General features: G+C 40.8%; 1 protein-coding gene across 1 annotated transcript; it reads right to left on the bottom strand.

Annotated features, from left to right (window-relative positions):
* Positions 1-5,102: 5,102 nt before the first annotated feature.
* Positions 5,103-23,137, bottom strand: arsb (arylsulfatase B). Its single transcript, XM_055052448.1, has 8 exons — positions 22,651-23,137; positions 21,874-22,060; positions 20,612-20,802; positions 20,327-20,534; positions 18,028-18,271; positions 17,120-17,190; positions 7,202-7,333; positions 5,103-5,927 (listed from the first exon to the last, which is right to left on the bottom strand). Exons 1-8 carry the CDS (start codon positions 22,924-22,926, stop codon positions 5,662-5,664), a joined length of 1,575 nt encoding a protein of 524 aa, XP_054908423.1. The 5' UTR covers positions 22,927-23,137; the 3' UTR covers positions 5,103-5,661.
* Positions 23,138-23,416: the final 279 nt, after the last annotated feature.

Raw genomic sequence — 23,416 nt, 5'->3', positions numbered from 1 at the left:
ACTGACTGGGCGGCCCGGTAGAACCCTGCCTCCCTCCCCACCACCCCCCTTCCGCATCTCTCGTCAATAGACGATCTGTGTAACGTCGCTGCGAGGCGCCGGGCTCTGATTGGAGCAGAAGAAAGTGTTTGTGTTGAACAGGGTTTAGTTCAGTCGCTTCTGAAGATGGGTGAACAAAAGAAGAACGAAGAGCTGCTAAAAGGCAGAGTTGAATTTTTACAGTGTTCCGCTTTAGTGGTTTTATTAGGGAGGGTCGTTACTTTGTATTGAGGGTCCAAGGTAAGGTTTGGCCCGCGGGCCGTTTGTGGCCCTGGAAATGATTTTGTTTGGCCCCTGACCACAAGTCGGGATTGTTTTTGTTTTTTTTAAACAAAAAAAGTCAACAAAATAAGAAACTATATATATATATATATATATATATATATATATATATATATATATATATATATATATATATATATATATATATATATATTTATATATATATTTTTTTTTTTTTTTTTTTTTTTTTTTTTGCTGTTTTGGTTCTCTAACAATACACAGATTTTATAAAAGCTTTCCTTATTATCGAGCAAGTAAAACTGATAATTAAAAAACTAAACACAAGAAACAGCCCAATACATTCATTTTTGCACTTTTTTATTTCTTTATGTAACGGGTATTAAGATGAAATTCTTGCTAAAATATGTTTTGTAATTACCATGTGATGAATGGTTTTTGGCGCCCCCTACTGGTTGCCTATAAATACAAAGCTAAACCGTAAATTCCACGCAGTCTGTTGAGCACTCTACTGTGGTAAGTCACCAAATCCAGTTCTTTTCTGAATAGTCATAGTAGGTGTGCTCAAAGACTGACGTGGAGTTTCATTGCAGTATGCGGAGAGCTGATGGACCAGTAATGGAGCTCACTGTACTAATTTGTGTTGACCATTTATTACAGGTAATTATATTATATTATTTATTAGTAAAGTATTTTGTCAGTTATGTTTGTCAGTTTTTCTTCAGTTGAGTTGTCGGTTTGTCTGTTGTATTGTCGGTTTGCTGTATTTACCAGCTTGTCAGTTTGTTTGTTCCCTGTTTCAGTTAGAAGTTACTGTTAATTAGTTTATTAGTTAAATTTGATTGTTGTCTGTCTATTTTTTTTCTTTATTTATAGGAAATAGACCAGATTGTGTTAAATTAATTTTAAAGAAGTATTAATAATCAAATATCACTATACGATCATTTGTTAGAAAAATATGTTGTTAAGCCAGATTGTAATGATTGTTTGTGACGCAGTCTGTTGAGCGCTCTACTGTGGTAAGTCACCAAATCCAGTTCTTTTCTGAATAGTCATAGTAGGTGTGCTCAAAGACTGACGTGGAGTTTCATTGCAGTATGCGGAGAGCTGATGGACCAGTAGTGGAGCTCACTGTACTAATTTGTGTTGACCATTTATTACAGTTATTACAGAAAATTCAACCAACTGGCCTCCTCTGTGTGTATGACGGGACGGGCATAAAAGGGAAGCTGTTACATTTATCTTTTTTGGTTACATTTTAGCATTAGATGCCCCGCCGTGGTAAAAGATGACCAATGTAAAGGCTGCTGTAGCCACTTTTAAGCATTTTTCATTAAGACATTAGTTTCTCTTTCATGAAAGATTTAATGAATTGGAGAACATCAGCAGAGTTTGCACCAGAATGCTCAGATGACAGCTTGTTATAGTTTGTTAAAGGGCTTCATTTGAGCCCACAATGACTGTCTTTAGTGTAAGTTTGTAGAGTTAGCGAGGGGCAAACAAACTGTGAGACTCCTACGTGCACTTTGGATTTAAACATGTCAACTCAGAGTTTACCTTTAAGTGTAATTTCATAACCGAGTCCATATAGTTGACATCACTTATTTTTCTGAAGTGATCTCAACTCACTTTGCTGGGTTTTTTCTTTGTGTTTTTTTTTTTTTTACGCATTTGTGCAAAAAAGGCGACTCATCACCAGATTTAGTTACAGATTTAGAAACAAGAAAGCCTTCCTGCTTCCCTATTGGGAAGCTGACAGCTGAGGAAGAAGCCAGCTGCGTTGGTGCACATTGTTCACACGCTGAAGGTTCCTCAAATTGACGTCCAACACGTCTGCCAAGCTTTGCTCCGTTTCCTTGAGTGTTAATCGGCTCCACTGTCCTCCATCCTCTCCTTTGGCCGAATTCAGCAGAATTATGTGTCGAAAAAATTGGAGGTCGGCGCCGGCTTTTGTACTTCCGCTTGCAGTGAGCGGACTATTTTGAGAGTGTTGAGACTAGGAGGGGAGCAACTGGTGCCAGGCCTCCCAGTGCCCTCTTATTCCTGCTTGTCGGTCAGTGGGGTTTGAATGCTGTGTAAACACAAGGGAAGTCTCATGACTCGATCGGGGAGTTTCTGCATAAACAAGTGTCGGCATTGTCAGGGACAACAGCCTTGATGTTATCAGAGGTTCCCGGGATCATTGTTGCTCCGGCTGACCTTCGGCTTGACAGTCGGAGCCAAATAACAGCGCTCTGCAGTGAAAGTTCCTTCGGCTCACACCGATCTGAGTGGACTTTGACTCTCTGGGCTGCGGTGACTTACCCAGAATGCCGAGGAAAATAGCTCTAGATTTTCCCTAAAGCTCCAGTATGTAACTTTTGTTTTAGAAAAAAATAATAATTTGTTTTACATACTTGTTGAAACTGTCACCATGTTGTAACAATATAGTACGAGACAATGTGTGGAAAAACACTTTTTTAGCTTGTCTGCCTTCTCCCATTGCTAAGTAGAAACAACCAATCAGGGTCCGGAGGCGGGCCTTAGCACAGTCAATCGTGCTGTGTGTGTGCTGCTAAATTTGGTTAGTTTTGACCAAATTTTTTCTTTAGCAAATTGCCTTTTTATTAAGTCTATATACTCCTGTTGATTATTGAAATAATTACTTATTTCAATAATAGATTGATTAATCCCGTTTAATCGTGATTAATCGTCTCTGTCCTACTTTAGTTTCTTGATACTGACCCTACTAATTTTCATATCTCCAAAACTCCCAACAGCACATGTGAAACAGGCTAAGTTCTGGACTTTGACTAGGACAGTGCAACTCATTTTATTTTATTTTATTTTATGTCGATAAAGAAAGACAAAAACCTCAAAAGCTTCGTCAAAAGAAAGTCCCTTCTTTTGAAACGAGAGCGATAGTTTAGAAAAACTATGTTTTTAAAAAAAACATTTCTGATTAAAAACCATATGTCATAATATGTTTCTCTCACCAACCTAGCCTATACAGAGGGTCTGGACTGTTAACTATTGAGAAACAATTGCTTGTTTTTACTGCATTTTACTCAATTCCTGTAAAAATAGCTGCTATTACAGAAGCTACCAGCAGGGTGCGCTCGCTGATCAGAACTTGCACAAAAAGAGACAGAATAAGTCTTGAAATAAACAGCTGAAGCTAGCATAAGAGCACTTTTGGATGTTTCTTGGCAGAATAAGAACATGACGTCTGGCCGTGACGCAAGTATGCTGGAGGGTCTTAGCGCTGTCAATCACTCTTGTGTTCACCCCTCCTCTTGCTCGTTCTTTGCTAAGCTAAAGCCAAACAGTTAGCATAGCGAACGTTGATGGAGGATGAACTGTTTTCCTGCAAGTTGTTTTTCCACCTTAACCAAACTGTGCAGCATACAAGAGAGTGATTGACAGCGCTGAGACCCTCCTCCTGGCTCTGATTGGTTGTTTTGACCAGGAGTGGTACATTTTTGCAGACTGTACTTGTACCACTTGTAGAAGGTAGAGGAGATTGGTTCCCTCCCTCCCCCAGACAAACCGTCTCCTACCATATTATTACAACATGGTAATAGTTTTAATAGACTTGGAAGAAAAAATGTTTGTAAAAGTTACACACTGGCAGCAAAAACGGGTTAATCGATCACATGAAATTTACCCTTATGTCTGCATTAGGTGTGTTTCCCAATGACCTCCTGACCTTTTGAGCCAGCTTTAGAGGCACCGAAACACAGCGCTGACTCAGCCTGAGAGTCGCCGGGCCGCACCAAGTGTGAAAGCAGCTCAGAAGAGTAAAGAGTTGGGCTGCGACACTCCGTCATAATGATACGGGTAGGAACGGCGTAACTCGGCAAGGAGTGGATGGGAGTATGAGAAGCGCAAAAAAAAAAAAAAAAAAGCGGTCTGTAGACGAGCTGAGAAAGTGTCAGGCTCTGGTTTTTACATGGACGGCAACGGCTAATTAAATGACATATTTTCCCCCGTCCTGAAATTCAGTTTTGATTGTAGAGTAAACTAACAGAGGAGGTGGGAGGCAAATTTATAACCTCAGCCACTTTCTCAGAAACGTAAAATAATATCATTCATTGCTGAGGAAACAAGCAAGCCGAGCGAGAGTCTGTAGTTTTAAAGAAAAAAAACCCCAAAAACATTTTACTCCCGAAAAGCATTAAAGCGACAAAGAGAAAATGAAACGAGAACTGTTTAAAAATTAAACAAATATATGTGTGTGACCATATGGTCTGTCTGTTACTAAATAAATAATTCAGCAAATTGTGATCTCAAATCTCAAAAGCCACATTAGGTTTAAAGCTCATTCTGGCCTACAGAGACTGATAGGGTTTGGAATAGGCCGTTTTCTGTAGAGTTGCATGGTTCAAAACGTCAAGTCAATAATCAGGAAGAGTTGAAAAACTGAAGAACACCATGGAATCTACATAAGGCTTCTGTTTTTATTTTTTAACATTAAATGGATCAGATTTTTTTTTAAAATCTCATTTGATGAGCTTTCATTGATTAGATATTTTTATTTCTATGATTTTTCTGATGCTGCTACATTAGCCACTGCTGCCATGGAGAATACCATGCTTTTTTTTGTGACACACCATAAAATGGTCAAAAAAATATTTGCTGAAAACTCATTGAAAAATAGATCACACACTGAAATGAAATAACCTTCATCGGCATAGAGTGAGAATGTGCATAGGATCAGATGAAACATGTTCATATTAATTTTTGGAACATTGCTGCGAGGTAGCAAATTTTAATAACCTTGTCCTGGAATGTAGAAAATCTTTTTCGGAAAGGAAAAAAAAAATGTACACAAGCTGAGAAACTGTAAAAAAACAACAAGACTTTATTCAATTACACAATATAAACAATATATTAATCTGGCCTGCCATGGTTGTTTTATTTATTCATTTTCATTTGATTTATTTCACATCTGAGTTCTGCAAAATCAAGTTGGGACATCCAACAGCAACAGCAACAGTACAAAGGCACAAAGCAACCTCCAACATACAAATATATTTATTTATATAATACATTTTATGCCTGGCAAATAACATAGAAGATTCAAAACTAAGATCATTTCAAACAATGATCAAAAATAATTTATTTTTACTGCATATTTTATATTAGATTAGCTTTAAGGAGCTACTTTAAAATCAGCACGTCAAGAATAAATAACTTCTGTTGACTTTCATCCATCAGATAATTAACAGCTGACGTTCCTCTGAATGATGAGATTCTTTCAGCAAGAGAGGAACTTGAGGACTTGTCATGTTGTACGGACACCGGAAATGTAAAAAAAAAAAAAGTTTATAAAAACATTTCTTGGTCACAGTGAACAAAGTGCAAATAGGATCCATCATAATGCCTCCATGCTGTCTCCATCTAAGCCCACGGCCCCCAGGCTCCAGTGGGGCCCGGGTCACATTTGGGGTCGTCGTCGGGGTAGTTTATGGGCAGCGCAGTTTTCTGGTGCTCCTGGAGTCTGGTGAGGAGGTAATCCACCACGCCGGGGAACTGGGCCGACACCTCGTTCCTCTCCTCGGGGTCTTTTTCCACGTCAAACAGCATGATGGGCTTCAGAGGGCCGAGCTTGGAGACCCCGGAGTCTGAGCCGTTGTGGCCGGGTCGGGGGAACCAAACCTCGCAGCCTGAAGAGAAAACGAGGTAAAAGACATGAACGTGTCATAACCTGCAAAAAAAAAAAACAACAACAAAAAAACCCCTCAATCTTACAGAGTATTTTTGGTCTAGTTTCTACTGTTAACTTCTTAGTACAGTTCAAATAAGATAAAACTAACATGCAAGTAATTTTTCAGCAAGAAACAGGTTTAAGTCTATAATTCCTTAATATTGATTACTTAATATTGTTATTCATAACATGGGAAACATGCTTTGTTATAAGTGAAATAATCTGCCAATTAAACAAGTAATTTTTCTGAAATATTAGGAAATTATTCACTTACAACAAGCTCCTTTGTGTCATTGAAACGTTATCCGTTCGTCAATTGTACCTCATTTCAAGTGTACTAACTAATTTGCACTAGAAACTAGACCAACAATACTTGGTAACCCGTTGTGTTTTTGCAGTGTAGGTTAAAATGAATTACGCTAAAGTTACATGCAATAACTCTCAATAAGCTTCAGTATTTATATATTTGGGTTAATCATAGCATCTTAGAAGCAAGCTAGCGTCTAAAACAGATTCCTTATCAGCAGGTCTGACAAGGTTACAACAAGATGTTCTCACAGAATGTGACGGAAACATATGGAACCAGATTACAAAAGACACAATGTAAAAGAAAAAAAGAGAACAAACTCCCTCAAAAATTTATATTTATAATGATATAAAACGGATCGGTTAGAATTACCCCAAAAGCATTTTTATTTGTCAACTGTCAGAAAGATGAGAAAGAGAGATTTGGCTAAATAAATATTTTTTCAATGAAAATACTAAACCGAAATTTCATAGTTTTCCAGAATTCTGCACGGCACAAATCTGGGACAAACATCCTGAAAACTGGGAAACTGCTGAAACACTGAGTTCCACCTGAAAAGTTGACTTTGATCGACAGTGAGCGGAACATCGATCAGCATATTTGTTGTGTATTGATGGTTTTGATGATGGTATTTGACCAAATGTCATATTTGCTTGTTTTGTATGATATTACTGGGGTGCACGTTGAACTACCTTGTCCCTGAAACTTGCTGTACAGGTAAACCTGACTATGAAGTGGGACACTAGCTTAAGACATGTCAGCAATGAAAATGAGCAATGCTGTGCCAACACTTTAACCCACAAAAGTTTTCTACCAGAAATGAGTGAACATGAAAAGTAAATGACAGCACAGACGCTCTACTTGTGTCCGACTTTCTGCCTTCACTTCGACTAAACGTGTCATTACTGGGCACAAAGAACACCGACCTGGGTATCCAGTCAGCAGCTTCCAGTTTGAGGATCGGATGGCGGCGTGAATGGACGCATTGAAGCCGGTCTTGGCCCAGCGGTCTTCAGCGACCCCCCGGGCCAGAGTTAACCGACTCTGGCTGCCAGGACCTGCAGGGGAGAAGACAATGGAGCTGATACTTCACTTCGTCAACCCCCCAAAAAAACATTTGAAAACGCTGATCCAGAGGATATCAGACCATCAGCGGACACAAAGCCCCTCCTGTGGGTGTCTGTGTAAACCAGACGGGACGGAAGAACGGCACCGAAGCCTAGAGCACGCCCGAACGTCGCAGTTGGTATCGAATGAAGACGTCAAAATAAACAGACTGAGAAAAAGGAGGCGGGGGCTTAAGAGTGACTTAAAACAAACAAATCTTTAAAAGCATTCATGTCATTTTTCCACAAAGCTGATGATGTTTCCCGAGGTTTTGCTGAGAGATTCTCTTTTTCCGAAATACAACAGGAACATAGCAGAACGGTGCAGTGGGACGGTCTTCTCTTCTAGCTAGAGCACAGAAAGATGCTGGGAAACATCTTCTGGACTTCACATCCATCATCCTGTCTTCATTTACCAAACCCGTCATCAGAACAAATGTTGCCGGACAATAAATTGTCCCAGAAGTTATTACGACAAAACGATGTCGTTGTTTTGAGACCCCTTTCAGGTAATGTGATGGTCATGGCATAATAGCACCAGAACACATTCTCAAAGATCAACATGAACACTTAACACAGGAACCATTTTAGACATTTTAAATATTCAACATTAATAAACATAAAACAACAAATAAAACAAATTATGAGGTCTCTGTAGACAAAAAGTGTTAGTTGAGACCAGACTGAAAACGTTTAATGTACAAATCATGCAAATTATTCAACTAATTTTAATTTATCAGTGATTAATTCATTTATTTCTTATTGTGACAGGCGTAACCAAAATTAAAATTCAGCTGATTTTCCTCATCTTTGCATCCTTTGGCAAACTGTAGTATTTGAAAACGTGTCAGTCAGGAGAGGGGTACAAAAAAAAACAGCCTTTGATTCACACAACGTTAGTGTTCTGTTAGATGACAAATGAGGTGGATGAAATTTCACAAACAGGGACGTCTTGGGTTTGTTTCTTCGCTCTCCATTGTTTTCAATGTACTTTTGAATTAACGGGTCAGGACTCGTTACTTGCCAACACTCAAAATCAAAGGACTTGGATTATCTGATCAGGACATCCTCAGCAAGGACACACACAAAACATCAATAAGCAATTACTTTTAATTGGAAGGCAATCTTTGACGAGAGAATTTGTAACAGGCAGGATTTTCCTCAAACGCGGAGCATTTAAATGTAGAAATCTGACAGATGGCGGTGATGTGGTCGACTCAGCACCAGTCTTCCACGCCTGCCAAGCACAATGAGTAATTCACCACGAGTGGAGCTCCACAGATACGGTGAAAAATTACAGCCACAGACACCAGTTGGCAGCACTTCCTCTGCTTTCGTGAAGCAACAGTCAATTATTTATCATTGTATTGACGATGTCCAGGACTTTCTGGAACCTCCCGCCGTGAGCTTTCTCAGCCGACGGAAAAAAAACAGATCTCCCAGAAACGGAGCACACATGTCTGTGATTTCCAAGAGGAGCAAGGGAAACCTGGCCTTGGGAGCATTCCCAGGTTCATGCCGCTGCTGACCCCAACAATGTGCTCCTGATTAAGCAGATTTGCAAGTGATCTCAGCCTCCCAGCGCTGCAGGAGAGAAAAAAAAAAAAAAAAGCAGAAGAAAAAGAAGAAAGTTCTCCCCTGCCTTCTTCGCGTACGGACAACGCCGCAACCCACGCGAAGCCCGTCCACCGCAGCGACATGACTCGAGAGTCAAAACATTTCCGATCTCAGCGTTTCTGAACCACACGATAAAAGCTACGACATTCAGTCCTTCACTCTTCGTTGCGCAAGTGACATGCGGGCATCTTAATGGCTCTCGCATGCATTCGGCTGGGCTGCTCAACAGGGAGAGGCCTGCGAACTAAACAGGCGCTGTTGCACAATGGAGTGGTATGTGCAACAGCGCCTTTCATAAGCCTTCAATTTTGTTTTTCCTTCTCCACTTTGTCACATTGCAACCACAAACTTTAATGTATTTTTATTAGGATTTTAGGTGTCAGAAAGACACAAACAGGCCCATAACTTTAAAACATAAAAAGAAGAGTGAACCCAGCTGTGAAGGCCTCAGAGGTTTCCTGAAGAACATTAGCGAACTGGAAGCTAAATGGAGCTAATGCTGCATTCAATCTGTAGTCTAAACTCAGGAATTCCCACTGCCCAATTGGGAAAAAAACTACTTTTTTCCACCCAAAGTTGGACCCCTAACTGGATCCTAACCCTAACAGTTAGGATACTTAAGGCCGACTTTAGGGTTCAATATGGCCGCTTTTCGCTCCAATAGTAACATGTTGGAGGCATGTTTATTTTACAAGACACACTAGTAAGAGTGCACGTAAAGTCTGTTACCGTAATATCCGGACTATTGAGCGCACCTGAACATACATCAGTAAAACATCAGTAAAAGTTCTGTCTGAATTTAAACCGTAAAATTGTAGCAAAGCTCGAACAACAAAGACTTTTTCTTCTTTCTGTCTGAGCTGGGGTTTCTGCCGATTTCACCAACTCAAATTTAAGACCTTTTTAAGACCATTATGAATTAAATATAAGACCTGCGTTACGACAAAAATGCACAAAGGAAAATTGCAACAAGGCAAATTGTATCGGTTGGCAACAGACGTGAGCAAACTGAAACCTTTGCACTCGCACATAATGGATGTAAAAAGGCGAGCTATTTAGCAGGAGTATATTAGCTGCTAACTAGCCGCAGTGAATGCGTGGTCAAAGTTTTGAGCAACAGTAAAGTTCTGCAAGAAAAATGAAAACTAGAATATAGAATATATGCAATTAAACAGTCCTGCCACAGCAAAATTTAAGACCTGTGATTAACGTAATTAATGCCAACTTATTGTTTTTCAATGGATTTAAGGCATTTTAAGACCTTAAGACTATTTAAAAGTCACCGGACACAATGGAAGTGAACTGGAGCTTCATCTACTTTGCAAACAAACCAAAAAAAAAAGACGAACACGTCAAAAGGATTGTCTCCAGATGTGAAAAACCGGTAGAACCTACCACTTGCGCCTGTGACTGCAGTGAGACGGTTCTGGAAAGTATCGACACAGGAGGACTCAACAGAAATGCACTCCGACCTACTGAGATTTTTGTTACTCAAAGTATCTGAAGACCATTTATCATTTCCTTCCACTTCACAACAATGCAGGCCGACTTTTGTGTTGGACAGTCACGAACCGTTCCAATAAAATACATTAGATCTTGAAGCAAAATTCAAGAGGAATAAACACTTCTTTTGCACAAGCAGGTGGGAACATAAATTATGTGAGCATTAATGGACTTGATTTGTTTCCTGGTGCTCGAGCTCTGGCTAATTTAAGGAATTTGGGCCTCCAACGCTTTTTCCCCCACATGTCCACGTGTTAAAATCATTCCACGGATGAGCTCGGGAAGACGATACGCTCTTCTAGACCCACGGCAGACGCTCTGCGAGAGGAGGAGCGAGTAGAGCGAGGAATATTTTGAATAAGAGAAACAGCTAGAGGGGGAAAAGCTCAAGAGCTTTGTAGGAAAATTTGGGGATGTTACAAGTCTTGGGTCAAGTCCAAGACTTCTCTTCCCACACCACCTCCTTTGTGCCTCTCCCAACAATCGCGGACCCCTCTGTGACACATTTAGTCGACATCCCTTCTGCTCGCGCTGCGAGAGCAACAGGAAAAGGAATTTTTTCAAAGCCAACTTGAAAGGAGGAAAGTATGTCGGCGGGGGGAATAGAACCCTTTTCATGAATTAAACCCAAAAAAAAAACTCAAAAGAATGGCAAGAGACCGAGAGGAAAAAGGGGAAGGAACTCGAAGTGAGAAGCAGCCTCAATAGGAGAGGAATCCCAAAACCAGGAAAGCTAAGAAAGGGAGGCTTGTTGTCGATCTGGTCGATCTGGTGTTGCTCTTCATGGGCTCCTCTTGTCTCAGTGATTTATATAGTAATGGTCACTAGTAAACTGCGAGGAGAATCCCAAGCACCATGGGATTTGGCTCCATAAAACCATCCCGTCTCAAAAACAGGTGACGTCAGCAGCCGGACTTTCAACATCTTGCTCCTCCGAACTGCGGCTAATTACCATATTCACTTGCTTATGTAGTTTCGGCCGATTCGAGAGGTCAGGAGTTCAAGCTTTCCTCACAAATCTTTGGAAATTATCAATACAGAACGCAACAGAAAAATATATATATATTTTTTTACAAGATCTGAAAAGTTTTGGATGCAAGTACAATTTGAAAACAACAACTTTAAGCAGGTATTAAACATACTTTTGATTAAAAATAGTTGATTTTATTGGGCTGGTGTAATATTAAAATTGCTAATGTTTCCTTTTCATTACCCTTTAGTGAAAAATAAAAAGAAATAAAGGCGTTAAAACATCAGTTTTGTCTAATTAATCTATATACGTATATATGGTGTTGAAATAAATTCAATGCTCAATAATCGTCTAATTTATTGAATATTGAATGGATGTGTAGAGGCAGAATCATGCTGTGGGCTTGGGGGACACTTTTCTTCATTAGGCACAGTGAAGCTAGTCCAACTTAATGGAAAGTAGAGTGTAGAAACACTAGAGCCACGGGTATAATTGAATGAGTTTGAGCAAGCGTTAAAATGGCCCAGTCAAAGTCCAGACCTGTATCCTATCAAGGATATGTAGAAAATTGTTCTTCAGAAGCTCTTTGACTGATGTTGGTGCTATTTTGTAAACAAGAATGGACCAGAAGGTCCAAACAAGAACAAGAATAATGCACTTCCTTGTATTGGGATTTAACAATGTATTATAAAATCCCAATACATTGAAGTGTGTGCTTTTTCACTGAAAGAATGTGGGAAAAAGTTCAGACATGAACACTTTTGGCACTATAACTTTCTTCATCCGTAAAGCCAAGAAAAACTCTGTTCCTAAGCTACTAGATTCCCAACCTTCAAACCCTGCTGTCCAAAAAGGCCCAAACAAATGTTCTCCCTAATCCCTTGTTTTCCACAAGCCACTCGAAAACAGCCTCGTGTCAAAATAGCTTGGCGAGATATATTGGTGTGGGAGTGTTGTTCAAATTACAATCCGCAACGCAGAGCTGAGGTCACAGGAAGAGACTCGCCACCACATATTAAAAACACTGCACTCCAGTTCATAAAGCTGTCACAAAGGATGTCACAATGATTGCATGTTAAGGGTTAAAACTATGGGATTCATACCGTTAAGTAGGGAACAAACCATCACCATCTACTTCCTGTCCCAGCAGCCAGCGTGTGGAATGCCGAGGTGGAGGTACACCCCGGATGTGTTCGCTAAATTTTCACCTCGCTTAGCTTCACCAGCATCCAATATTCATTTTGGATAATCAAGGAAAACATCTTTAATTAGGCAACTAATGCAACTAGCAGGGGGGCTTCACTTTGACTAGCTAGCTATTAGCTTTCCTCAAGGTTCCCACGCTCCAGAATGTCCCAGGCTAAAATTATCCAGAGTTCCAGTCTGAAAATTTCTAACTAGAACTTGAGATTTGATAGAAACATTTATCTAAATGTAATATTTTATTTAACTGAGTTGCATGGACAGCATCTTTAATGAGCCAACTGATGCAGATAGCTACACAGCTAGCTGTTGAATCGCATCAGTTGCCTCCTGTCCGCTAGTAGCTAGCCACGGCTAGTAGCTGCTGCTAGCTACTAGACAGTTAGCAGCTAGACAGATTAAGTAGCTAGCTATTGACTTTCCAGAATGTTCCACGCTAAAATTTTCCAGAGTTCCAGTCTGAAAATTTTCTACCAGAACTCAAGATTTGATAGAAAGATTTCAAATAAATATTTTATAAAAAATACATTTTTTAATTTGATAGAGCTTAAATAAAAACTTTCAAATTATAGCAGAGCTATGAATTGTGGTGACACTGAACTTTACGCTTTGTTCAGTGTGTACCTTTGTATTTAATTGATATTTTTTGTATTCTTTTGTATTTTGCGCACTGTGTGCCACTTTTCTGCCTGTAAGCTGCTGGTAACTTCAATTTCCTGAGGGAGTCTTCCCAAGGGATCAATGAAGTACAAGTCTAAGTCTAAGTCTAAAAGAAAAAAATAGACAAAATACACATGAGTGGGTTGTTCTTCAAATCCTAATAAAAGGATCAACCAGATCTGAACGTCAAAGTTCTCTCACAGCATTTCTATCATAGCACATCTGTTACAAACTTGGCAAAAAGTTATTATTTTGATTTTTGTCTGTTTCATAGGACCACATGATTCACATTTGTTCTTCCACAGGCCCGTTAAACCCCTACTGTGGCACATCAGATTTCAGAACAAAACAAAACGGTAATAAACGGGGGGAAAAAAGCATGGTATTTTTAGATGTTGAACATTAAGGTCCAGTCTTCACCTCAAAGTCAGAAATAGCTGCCGCAGACCAGAGAGTCCCATTAAGCCCTGAGAGATGGAGGTGGTGGTTGGGTTCACAAATTATTAAGTGGTTAAGAAAGGAGTCCACCCCTCTGTGTTTCCTCAGTCACGTGACCCTCTTCCAGGAATCCTCCCTACAATCAGAGGTTAAACAACACACGCAACACCCAGCTCTAAAAACCAGCATTTTAGCACTGTTGGCTGATAACAATGACTAATCACAACTTCAGCTGCATCAGCAGACACGTTATGGCTGAATAGCAACAAGAGGAGGCTCTAACAAAGCGTGAAGATGAAACATGTATCGCATGTTTCAAAGGTATTAAGTGAACCAGACGCAGCAGTATTTCGTTTTTGTCACAAAGTCGCAAACTTCAACAGATGGAGGACAAGATCACACGGTTTTCAAAAGCTGCTTGTTTGCAAGTAAAACAAAATATGAAAAGGGGGGAATGCATTTGTATTCATCCTCCCTGAGCCGATGCTGAGCTGTGAAGTAAGTACGAGTCGTTTGGCTTCTTCGCGGCGTAATTGCGATGTTTCTTGTTTTTATTATTACGGCATCCTGAAGTTACTGGTGTTGTGGCAGTCTTTAAAAAAAAAAAAAAAAAAGTTGCACATTTTTTTAAAGCTTTATTTTTGCCATTATGAAAAAAGTTGAAATTGCTGCACATTACCTTCCCCCTCAAAAGAAATTAGTTTAACATAATTAATATGAAAAGTGCAAGTAACATTCTCAAGCACCTTTATGAAGCAGCACCAACAAATAAAACTATTTCATGAGAAATAGTCTCCAGCATATAAATGTTGTCATGAACTGTCCTTCGGTAAATAGACACCTTTAATTTTATTTGCATTAAAATATGCACTGCAAGTGTCCACTTAGCATTGTTTGGTAAATAATTACATCTTTATGCACAATTGGATTAAATCTTAAATTCACTGTCCATTAATAGAATCCACTGTGCATTAAAAGTACCAAATGACACTTTGTGACAACAGCCGTAAACATTCATAAAGACTCATTCATGTTCATGACAGATGTTATGCACAAGCTAAAATAAAAGGGGTCTAAAATTCAGCCGAGTTGCAGTGATTGGTCAGAAAAGAAGAAAATAGAGCAAACATTCAGGTGATTGGTCAGATGTGCGGGAACAGTTGCCGTGACTGGTGAAAATTTGCGTTAATATTTGCGATCGCAACATTGCAACATCCTGGAGGATACTTGTCCTTAATTGAACTTCACAACTTTACTCCTGTGGAAACCAGGACTCTGCGGTATCATTCTCACAACTCTGTCCAAATTTTCCAGGTCTTTTTTTTTTAAATACTAAAGTTTTTTTGTCCTTGTTGTTTATTATTACTGCATTGTGACAAAAACACAGTCCACAAACACACCGAACATCCTCTAATCTCCAAACAAGCTTAGAGCAAACATATTTTTGTGCTTTGTCTAATATTACTCAACGACGTGCTTTGGGATCTGCTGCGGGACTCCAAACTCAAACAAAGCTCCTTTGATCTTCCTGCCCACGCCGGGAGGAAAGAAAACAGCAGATGTACACTGGCAGACGAGGAGAAACACGAATCCCGCACAGCGCGAACATGGGCGGCGGGGGGAAAGACGCGGCAAGAGGTTTCCATCTTCTCGGGCTTCATCAAACCGCCGGCCATCATCAAGCCGCCGGCCATCATCAAGCCGCCGGCCATCGCCCGGGGATGAATCACGACTTGGACAGCTTGAAACCGTCCAGCGAAGGTATTCTCCCACAGTTCGGGGATGCTCATGGTAGGTAAATTAGAGGTCGTAAATTTCGGTACGCCACGGACTCCAGCAAGCTGACGAAACCTAGTCGAGCTGCGAGATTTACAGCACAGCAGGGATGTATTCTTTAGAATCATGATTCCTGTCATATTCACTGTGATATAGATCACCGCTGGGCTCCTTTTACGTCCGCATGAGAATGAACCACTTCTTTCAAGATGATTTTTCATGGGTACGTTGTAATTAGAGTCCAAAGAAAACTTTGTAGTTAGGAATTTGTGAAGGAAAATAACTTAGTTACCAAATGCAGACAAGCTTTTGCAAGTTGCTCTTTTCAGCCTAAATTATCCCACATTAAATAACTAAAAAAAAAAAAAAAAGAAAGAAAGAAAACCAATTCATTTACATCCTATGTGGATTTTGTAGGAAACTGTGAATTGCTGTTAAGTAAAATATAACTTCATTTCCCCATATAAAAACAAATAAATAAAACACATCCATCTAAAGAAACTGAAATTTGGAGCAGCTCCCACTGACACACGTAAATGTCGAAGTTTGTAACTCCGTACGCCGTCGGGGTTAGCTAATATTAGCATTTAGCTTTTTCCTGTTTAACGTTCCGCTGTTGGTTTTAGACAAGCTCCAGTTTTAGGGTGTCTTAATATGACCTTTGACTAGAGTGTGGCAAATTTGAAATGCAAAACTACTCATTATAAGGTTGCCAATCACACATTGGGCCTCTGCTGCACTGCGACTGCTTTTTTAAAACATTTCATTCCCTTCGCTGTGATTCGTCTGCGCAATCGATTAAAAAACACGACAAAGTAATACCTGCGATACGACAGCAGGAGTTAACGACGAAGTCAAAACAACAAAGATCTGGGTATTTAAAGCAGCGCCAGGCTGCAGCTTGTGTTTACCCAGATGTTTACCCTTTCCTCAAATTCGTTAATTCTTTTAGCTCAGAATTAAAGTTTAAAGGGGAAAAAAAAAAGAAGTCTGTGGAAAAAATGTGTTTATTGCTTCGTAATTGTTGTGGCTTCTAGCAGGGAAAGTACTTGTGTGCAAGTAGAAAAATGGGACCCTTACTTCAATGTTTCCAATAATCAATCGTCGAATATTCAGCGTAGGCGTGCACAATGCACACATTATTTTTTTTTTAAAGAATTTTAAGAATGAGAAGAATTTTTCTCAAGAAATATCTTTGTTGAAAGCGGGTCAGGGCTTCTTTAAACACACAAAGGTCTGAATTTTTTAAATTTATATTTGCATTTTTAGGTTGCCCACAGTATTTAGGGGCTTTTTTTACTCTATTCAGGGATGGAAGGTGTTGCAAACAATAAGAAGATTGGAAAAAACAAACAATCAAGGAGCCAAGACCAAGTGATTCCCTACTGGCCAAAGAGGGATGTACAACATGCTCAAAGTAGACAGTTTGCTCAATTTTTTAAAATAAAATGGAAAAAAAAAAGTTGACTTAAATGTATGGATTTTTTTTTGTTTTTTTGACCAGAACAAAAGCAACAGTTCGTTCAGACAATAGGTCCTGATAGTGGGCCCGGATGGAAGAAGGAACTTACATGGAGCGAGGTCAGAATACAAAGGGTCGATGTTGTGCAGCAGCTCCTGTCTGGGTGAGGCGAAGCCTTTGCTGCAAAAAAAGAAAGAAAAAAAGAAAAGTGGGGGCGTTACTGTTGAACACATGGACGGACACAAACACACACACACACACACACACACACACACACACACACACACACACACACACACACACACACTCAGAGGGATGGTGACGTCTGACTCATGCACAGTGAAAACCCCGCTGGGACCTGTAAATGTGAACCAGCTGGCTGCCGTTTGCCAGCTTCTGACCGCACTCCACCGCCGAGAAAACGCTCCCTTCGTGTTCACCACACGCTCTGATAACACAACTAAAATAACTCTGGCTCTTCTGCTGCCTGCTCCTCGGTTCCTGTCCTGCCGTCAGTCGATAGGTCGGCCTCTGGAGGTGAGTGGAGATGTACGGCGTTGTCGCGGAGCGCCAACCAGTGGCCGTGTGCTGATTCGGTCCATCAGATCGCCAATAAATGATCACGATTGCCTGTCAGGTGGCAAAACTATTTGTCCTGTTTTGTTTTTCTGGTTTTACTTTTATTGTCTGTTCGAAATAAATCAATAACCGGACATATCGTGAAGGACACATGATCACCATCAATAAATAATACGTCTGAAAGAATATTAAATACTTGCACTGAACTCCGATGCAGAACCGCACAGCATTCTGGGAGATGTGGACATGTGACCCCTCAGAACTATATTCGCTCCTTTACAAAGTTTCATAAAATACAAGGGGGAAAAAATCCATCCGGCTACAAAAGTAATTCAGTCGATACTTTCAGAGCAGAAAGTATCTGCTCTGAAACTGACAGCAGAACATCAGGTAACAAACACAGATCCAGGTTTAGGGAAGCAGAAAGTGGGGCAGCACCTGATGGTCTTCCACACGTTGAAGCCGTCCAGAGGCTTTGTGCTGCTGGTGCTGCCTCCCGCCAGGCCGACCAGGGTGGGCAGCCAGTCGGAGATGTGGATGAGCTCCCGGCTGACCGTACCGGGTTTTTCCAGCAGCGGGCCGGCAACGAACCCCACTCCACGCACGCCTCCCTCCCACAGCGACAGCTTCCTCCCACGCAGCGGCCAGTTGCTGCCACCGTACACCGTCTGACCGCCGTTATCTGATGAAGAAAAACAGGGAAATCTGGTCAAAAGAAAAGCAGATTTCAGCTTTGGAGCTGAAATCAAAAGTTTTCATAGCTCTTTAGGTTTTTATGTTATGCTAAAAATCCACATATTTGGATGTGTTTTATTAGTACTTTTTGCTTTTATTGTGAAATTGAAAAAAAATCATTACTTTGTCATAAAAATTATAGGTGCACTGACACGATAAATTCTGACAGACGATAAATTATCCCAAAAATTATTGCGATAGATGATAATATTGTCGTCTTGAGACTATTTTGAGGCATAATGATGCCACTAGCTGGAGATAGGCACCGGCATCCCTCCCAACCCCACCAGGGGCAAGGATGTTAGAAAATGGATGGATGGATGATGCAAATTTCCAGAGAACATTTAACGCTGGAACTGGAAGACATTTTAAAAATTCAGAATAAAAAAAAAAAAAACACAAAATTATGAAATGTATCAGTAGGCTCAGACAGGCAAAACTGCCAGTTGGGACTTAAATAGACAATAAAAGTTCAAACTTACGACTTTGTCAAATATTTGCAAAATTTTTTGGATTGTAATGTGTGCAGACAAATTTTACCTACTCACTTACTCAAATGTGATTCTGATTTATTTGTTTATATTTTTGTAGCACACAGGCTGTCATCATCCATTACGCGGGTTTTTATATGCACGCTTCCCTCGGTCACGTCCAGCCAGGGATCCCTTTTCAGTAGCAGGGTGCCATGCGAGTCCAGGAAGTAGCCTGTGTCAAACTGTTCTGGAAAAACTCTCTCCTTAATACCTTTCCAAGCTGACCTGTTTGCTCTTTTCCTCCGCGCCGGTTTGGGCCCGGCTCTCCCTCGCCCAGAGGGGCGAACGTTTTACAGTAAGACGGCAGAGTAAGTTCAGGGCTCATTTACTTCCTGTTAGTCACGACACACAGGAGCCAAGCACAACAGCTCGACCAGGTTGGAAATGGATAAAACTTTACCGGGGGAGCAAGAAGTGTTTCATGAAAAGGTTGCGTCACTAATTATCAACACGCTGCAACGTGTTTTTTTTTTTTTTTTTTTTTCTCGCTTTATTACTGTAAGCGTTTGCGGTGTTTCCGACCAGCAGTGAGGCTCTGCAGCCAACCGTATGCGTGGAAGAAATAATGAAACGGGACCACCTACTGCATCCAACCTCACGTTTTCACTATCAAAGCATTGTTCCTGTTTTCTAATTAGCCATTAAAAAGCATGAACGCCACTAAAAATAACCCTCAAAGTGGTTGCCTGCTTCACATGCTAACCATTAGATGTTCCACATGTGGAAAACTGTGAGCAGCCACATGTTTAGATGACCAGATGATGTTCTCTCATAAATTCCTTTCAGATGGAGAACTGTCAAAAGGCCAGGGACTTTGACTGGCCCCAAGAAGTGCAGCGACATGCTGCCCTCTAGTGGGACATCAGGATATCAAAGAAAAGAACAGGTTAAGATCAGCTTGATTAGATTTCTACTTTTTTTTGGCCAGCATGCAAATATTTTAATCTCTAGATGTGCAAAATTATGTATGCGTCTGATCAGAGGTCTTTGTATAACTTTGACTAAAAATTAACAGGAACCAAGTGTTTTTAAATAGAAATATAATAACAAATGCAAGTTTTTCCATTTTTTTTAAATGTGCATTGCATTTTCACAATTATTGACAAAAAAAAAGCACCACATGCTTTTACATTTGTTTCCTTGTTATTAGGTTGGAGTCTATGTACTTAAAAAAAAATCCATCCTCTTTTATGTTTATTTTAAATACGATTAGAAGAAAAATGCTAGCTCTTTAAAAATGATGAGAAAATTTCAAGATATTTGTCTAAAATTTGTCCCTTTTTTTCCCCCAATAATCGTGCAACATTTGCAAGTTTTATTTCACTGTCATGAGGGCAAAATGGCTCTTTAGGTAAAGGTCACAGATAGTTACGTTATGCATCTGTAAAGGTAAAATAAAGCTGTTTTTGTTGGGTTTTTCTAACAGAATTGCTAGAAAGTGTTTGGTTCTGTAGCACATGGTTGTGTACCTGTGGAGAACACCAGGACCGTGTTGTTCCAAAGTCCTTCCTGCTGCAAAGCCAGGCTGATGTTCCCCACGGCCTCGTCCATGGCCGACACCATGCCTGCGTACAGCCTGCGATGACGGTCCTCAATGAAACTGTAGGGGGCCAAGTACCGCTCCGGTACCTGCAGGGGTGAATGAACCGCCTGCAGCGCCACGTACAGGAACAGTGGCTGAGAGATCAGAGGGAAAATGAAATAACATATATAAGGCAGGGAAACTAAAAAAAAAGAAGATGTGTGTGCATCACCTTGCTGGAGTTGTGTTTCTCGATGACACTGACGGCTCTCTGACTGAACAGCTCAGTGGAATAGTCTCCTTTATACGCCGCGGCCACCTCTTCCCCGTCCCTGAGGTCCAGCGCGCAGCGCGTCAGGTTCAGGGGAGCGATGTCATAGCAACGCTCGTGAGTGAAGTAGTCCTCACTTCCCGTCAGGTAACCTGCAACGCAAAGGTTACGACTTCAAACCTGCAGCCATGAAACTTCCCCCCAAAATCATTTCCTTACTAGTATTTGTGTTACAGTATCCTCATATTATGCCACATATGTTTACAATGTTGAAGTGATTTGAGGAACTTTGGCTCACACAAATGCAGTTTGTGGAGATATTGCGAGGGAGTGTTTATTCGACTGTTATATCCACTTCGACCACCAGATGTCAGTGACACACAAACCCTTAGAAGGTGCCGCATGTTTTGGATGTTTCCCTGGTTCTGCACTCCTCTATCCATTGATGGCTCACTATCAGGCCTCAGAAGAGCTTCGATCAGGGTTGCCACTTTCAGAAATCAAAATAAGGGACGCCCAGCAGAACTGTACTCCAATCAGAGTAGCATACCTTCAATACATTTACACTTAAGTAGATTTACTTGAGCTTTAATAAAGTGGGTGTAAAATGTATTTGGTAAAAATCCACTCAAGTACTGAATAATTGATCATAACACCTGATTTAATATTCAAAATGTGTCCAGAGACAGACCAAAATATAAAAGATATGTGAGTATTCTGGAATTTCAAATAGTATTACCAAAATATTTATACATATAAGGCGATAGGCTTTGTAGGACGTAGTGTTGCGGTTGGGAAGTTCTTCATCTCCTGCCATGACAATATAGTTGACCTTAACACAGTAGTCCCCAATCCCCGGGTCGCGTAAGAAACTCTGGAGGATCTTTTATTTTGAAAATTCTTTAACCAGATTCTCTCGGTTACGTCTTACGTGCCAACATTGAGCCCACAAGCAGCAAACTGAGTTAGAAATGGATCAGATGTCTTTAGAAAGTTTCTTTGGGAAGGAGAAAAGGCCCAGCATGCTAGTTTGTTCAATCTCCAAGCCATTGCTTTCTGATGCCGTTGCTTCTCTCACTGGACGATTGTCCCATCAATGCCCCTCCGCCCCCCACAAGCTGAATCCTGCCTTTTTCTTTTATTTCTTCAATTCATACATGGAAGCTGATTGTGAGAATTAAATATCCTCTTTCTAGAAATGTATTATTTCTATTGATACAAACCAAAGTATGTGTCAAAGCCGCGGCGCGTGGGCAGGCAGTCCTTCTTGTACATGCCCAAGTGCCACTTGCCCACCATGTGCGTGTCGTAGCCCGCCTCCTTCAGCAGCTGAGGCAGCAGTGTCTCATCCAGAGGGACGCAATACGGCTGGCACGGCCAGATGATCTGGTGCTGCATCCCCGTGTGGATCTGAGGGGGTTGAAGGCAACCGGACTGTTAGGAAACGGATGGAAAAAGCGGAAAAAGTTCCTTGCAGAAGTAGCAAAGAGGGAACTGGCAGCCTGTGATGGAAATGAAGCAAAAACAACAACAAAACAAAACAAAAGAAAACAGAAGTTGCAAAATGAATGTCAACATGGCTTCCTTTTCAAAAACCACGTCTTTAACTCTTCAGCATGTTTAAATGTAGGGCTTTATCTGGTAAATGTCAAGTAAAAACAATATTCGTTTTTCATTCAGGGGAAAAAAAAGTTGGATGTAGAACTAGTTCCTGAACCTATATTTAGATTAAGACAACTATTTTTAGTTGGTGATTGCTTAATTTTAATGAAACACAAGAAAGGTATTGATTAAACAACGACAATTCTGCAAAGAATAAATAAATAAATAAATAAAATAACATTTTTTGAAGGTTTTAGTCCAATGGCATCAGATTGCATGATGGCCCTAATCTAGCTCCATAGAGACAAACCGATTGTTTTGTTGTGCATATTTCAGATTTGTGCACGTCTGGGTGTTAAAAACGGCAGAACTGTCTGTCCCCTGCACTCGGGTCTCACCTGGTACCTCCCGGTCATGAGCTGGTTCCTGGACGGGGTGCACACCGGCTGGACGTAGTAGTTCTCCAAGCGGACGCCGTGAGCCGACAGGCGGTCCAGGTTTGGCGTCCTGATCTCCGAGCTGTGGTAGCCGACGTCGTACCAGCCCAAGTCATCGGCCAGGACGAAAACGACATGAGGCGGCCGAGCTGCTGACACCAGCCCGGTCAAGACAGACAGGAGCCCCGCGGCCAGGAGCCAGCAGCGCGTCGCCTGACTTTCACCGACCCGCGTCATTTTATTAGCGGAAACAAGGAAGTTCCTGCGGCCGCTGGCGGCGAAGTAAACGAGCTGCAGGAGCCGTTCCGGAGCAGCGTTTTAACACAAGAAAACAGGAAGTGTACTATTTACACGATTTGTTGTTTGAAGGTTCAGCACCGCGGTGTGTAACATGCCAACAGCGTTAGCAGTCAACACGCAGCGGCTCGTTCTCCCAGTTCCGCAAATTAAAAACACTGCCCTGGCTGCGATAGCCAATCAGAAGGCGGAGAAGAAACAGCGTCACACAGTACGCGGAAGTGTAATTTGTAGTAAAGAGTAATAGAAATATGATGTTGTAATTATGTATGTATATATATATATATATGAATGGAAGGCTTTAAATAATGGCTTGGATTCATAATGATGTAATAAATACAAAATTTGTTATGGATTTAATAAATTACAGTATTGGACATCTGACATTATAGTAGATACAATTACTTTCTGAATGTATGTGTTTCCAGTT

The sequence above is a fragment of the Poeciliopsis prolifica genome, unplaced genomic scaffold (assembly GCF_027474105.1).
Source record: "Poeciliopsis prolifica strain line A6 unplaced genomic scaffold, Auburn_PproV2 SCAFFOLD035, whole genome shotgun sequence".
In the NCBI taxonomy this organism is placed as follows: Eukaryota; Metazoa; Chordata; class Actinopteri; order Cyprinodontiformes; family Poeciliidae; genus Poeciliopsis; species Poeciliopsis prolifica.
Note: the sequence above shows the minus strand (reverse complement) of the source record. Positions and strands in the feature narration are given on the sequence as shown.

Bases quoted from the DNA above. Each gene is read 5' to 3' on its own strand.
- arsb (XM_055052448.1), bottom strand. From the start codon at position 22,926: ATGACGCGGGTCGGTGAAAGTCAGGCGACGCGCTGCTGGCTCCTGGCC. The intron at 22,061-22,650 runs GTGAGACCCGAG...CAACCCCCTCAG, and splicing joins TCATGACCGGGAGGTACCAG to ATCCACACGGGGATGCAGCA. The intron at 18,272-20,326 runs GTACACAACCAT...TTTCTTCATCAG, and splicing joins GGTCCTGGTGTTCTCCACAG to ATAACGGCGGTCAGACGGTG.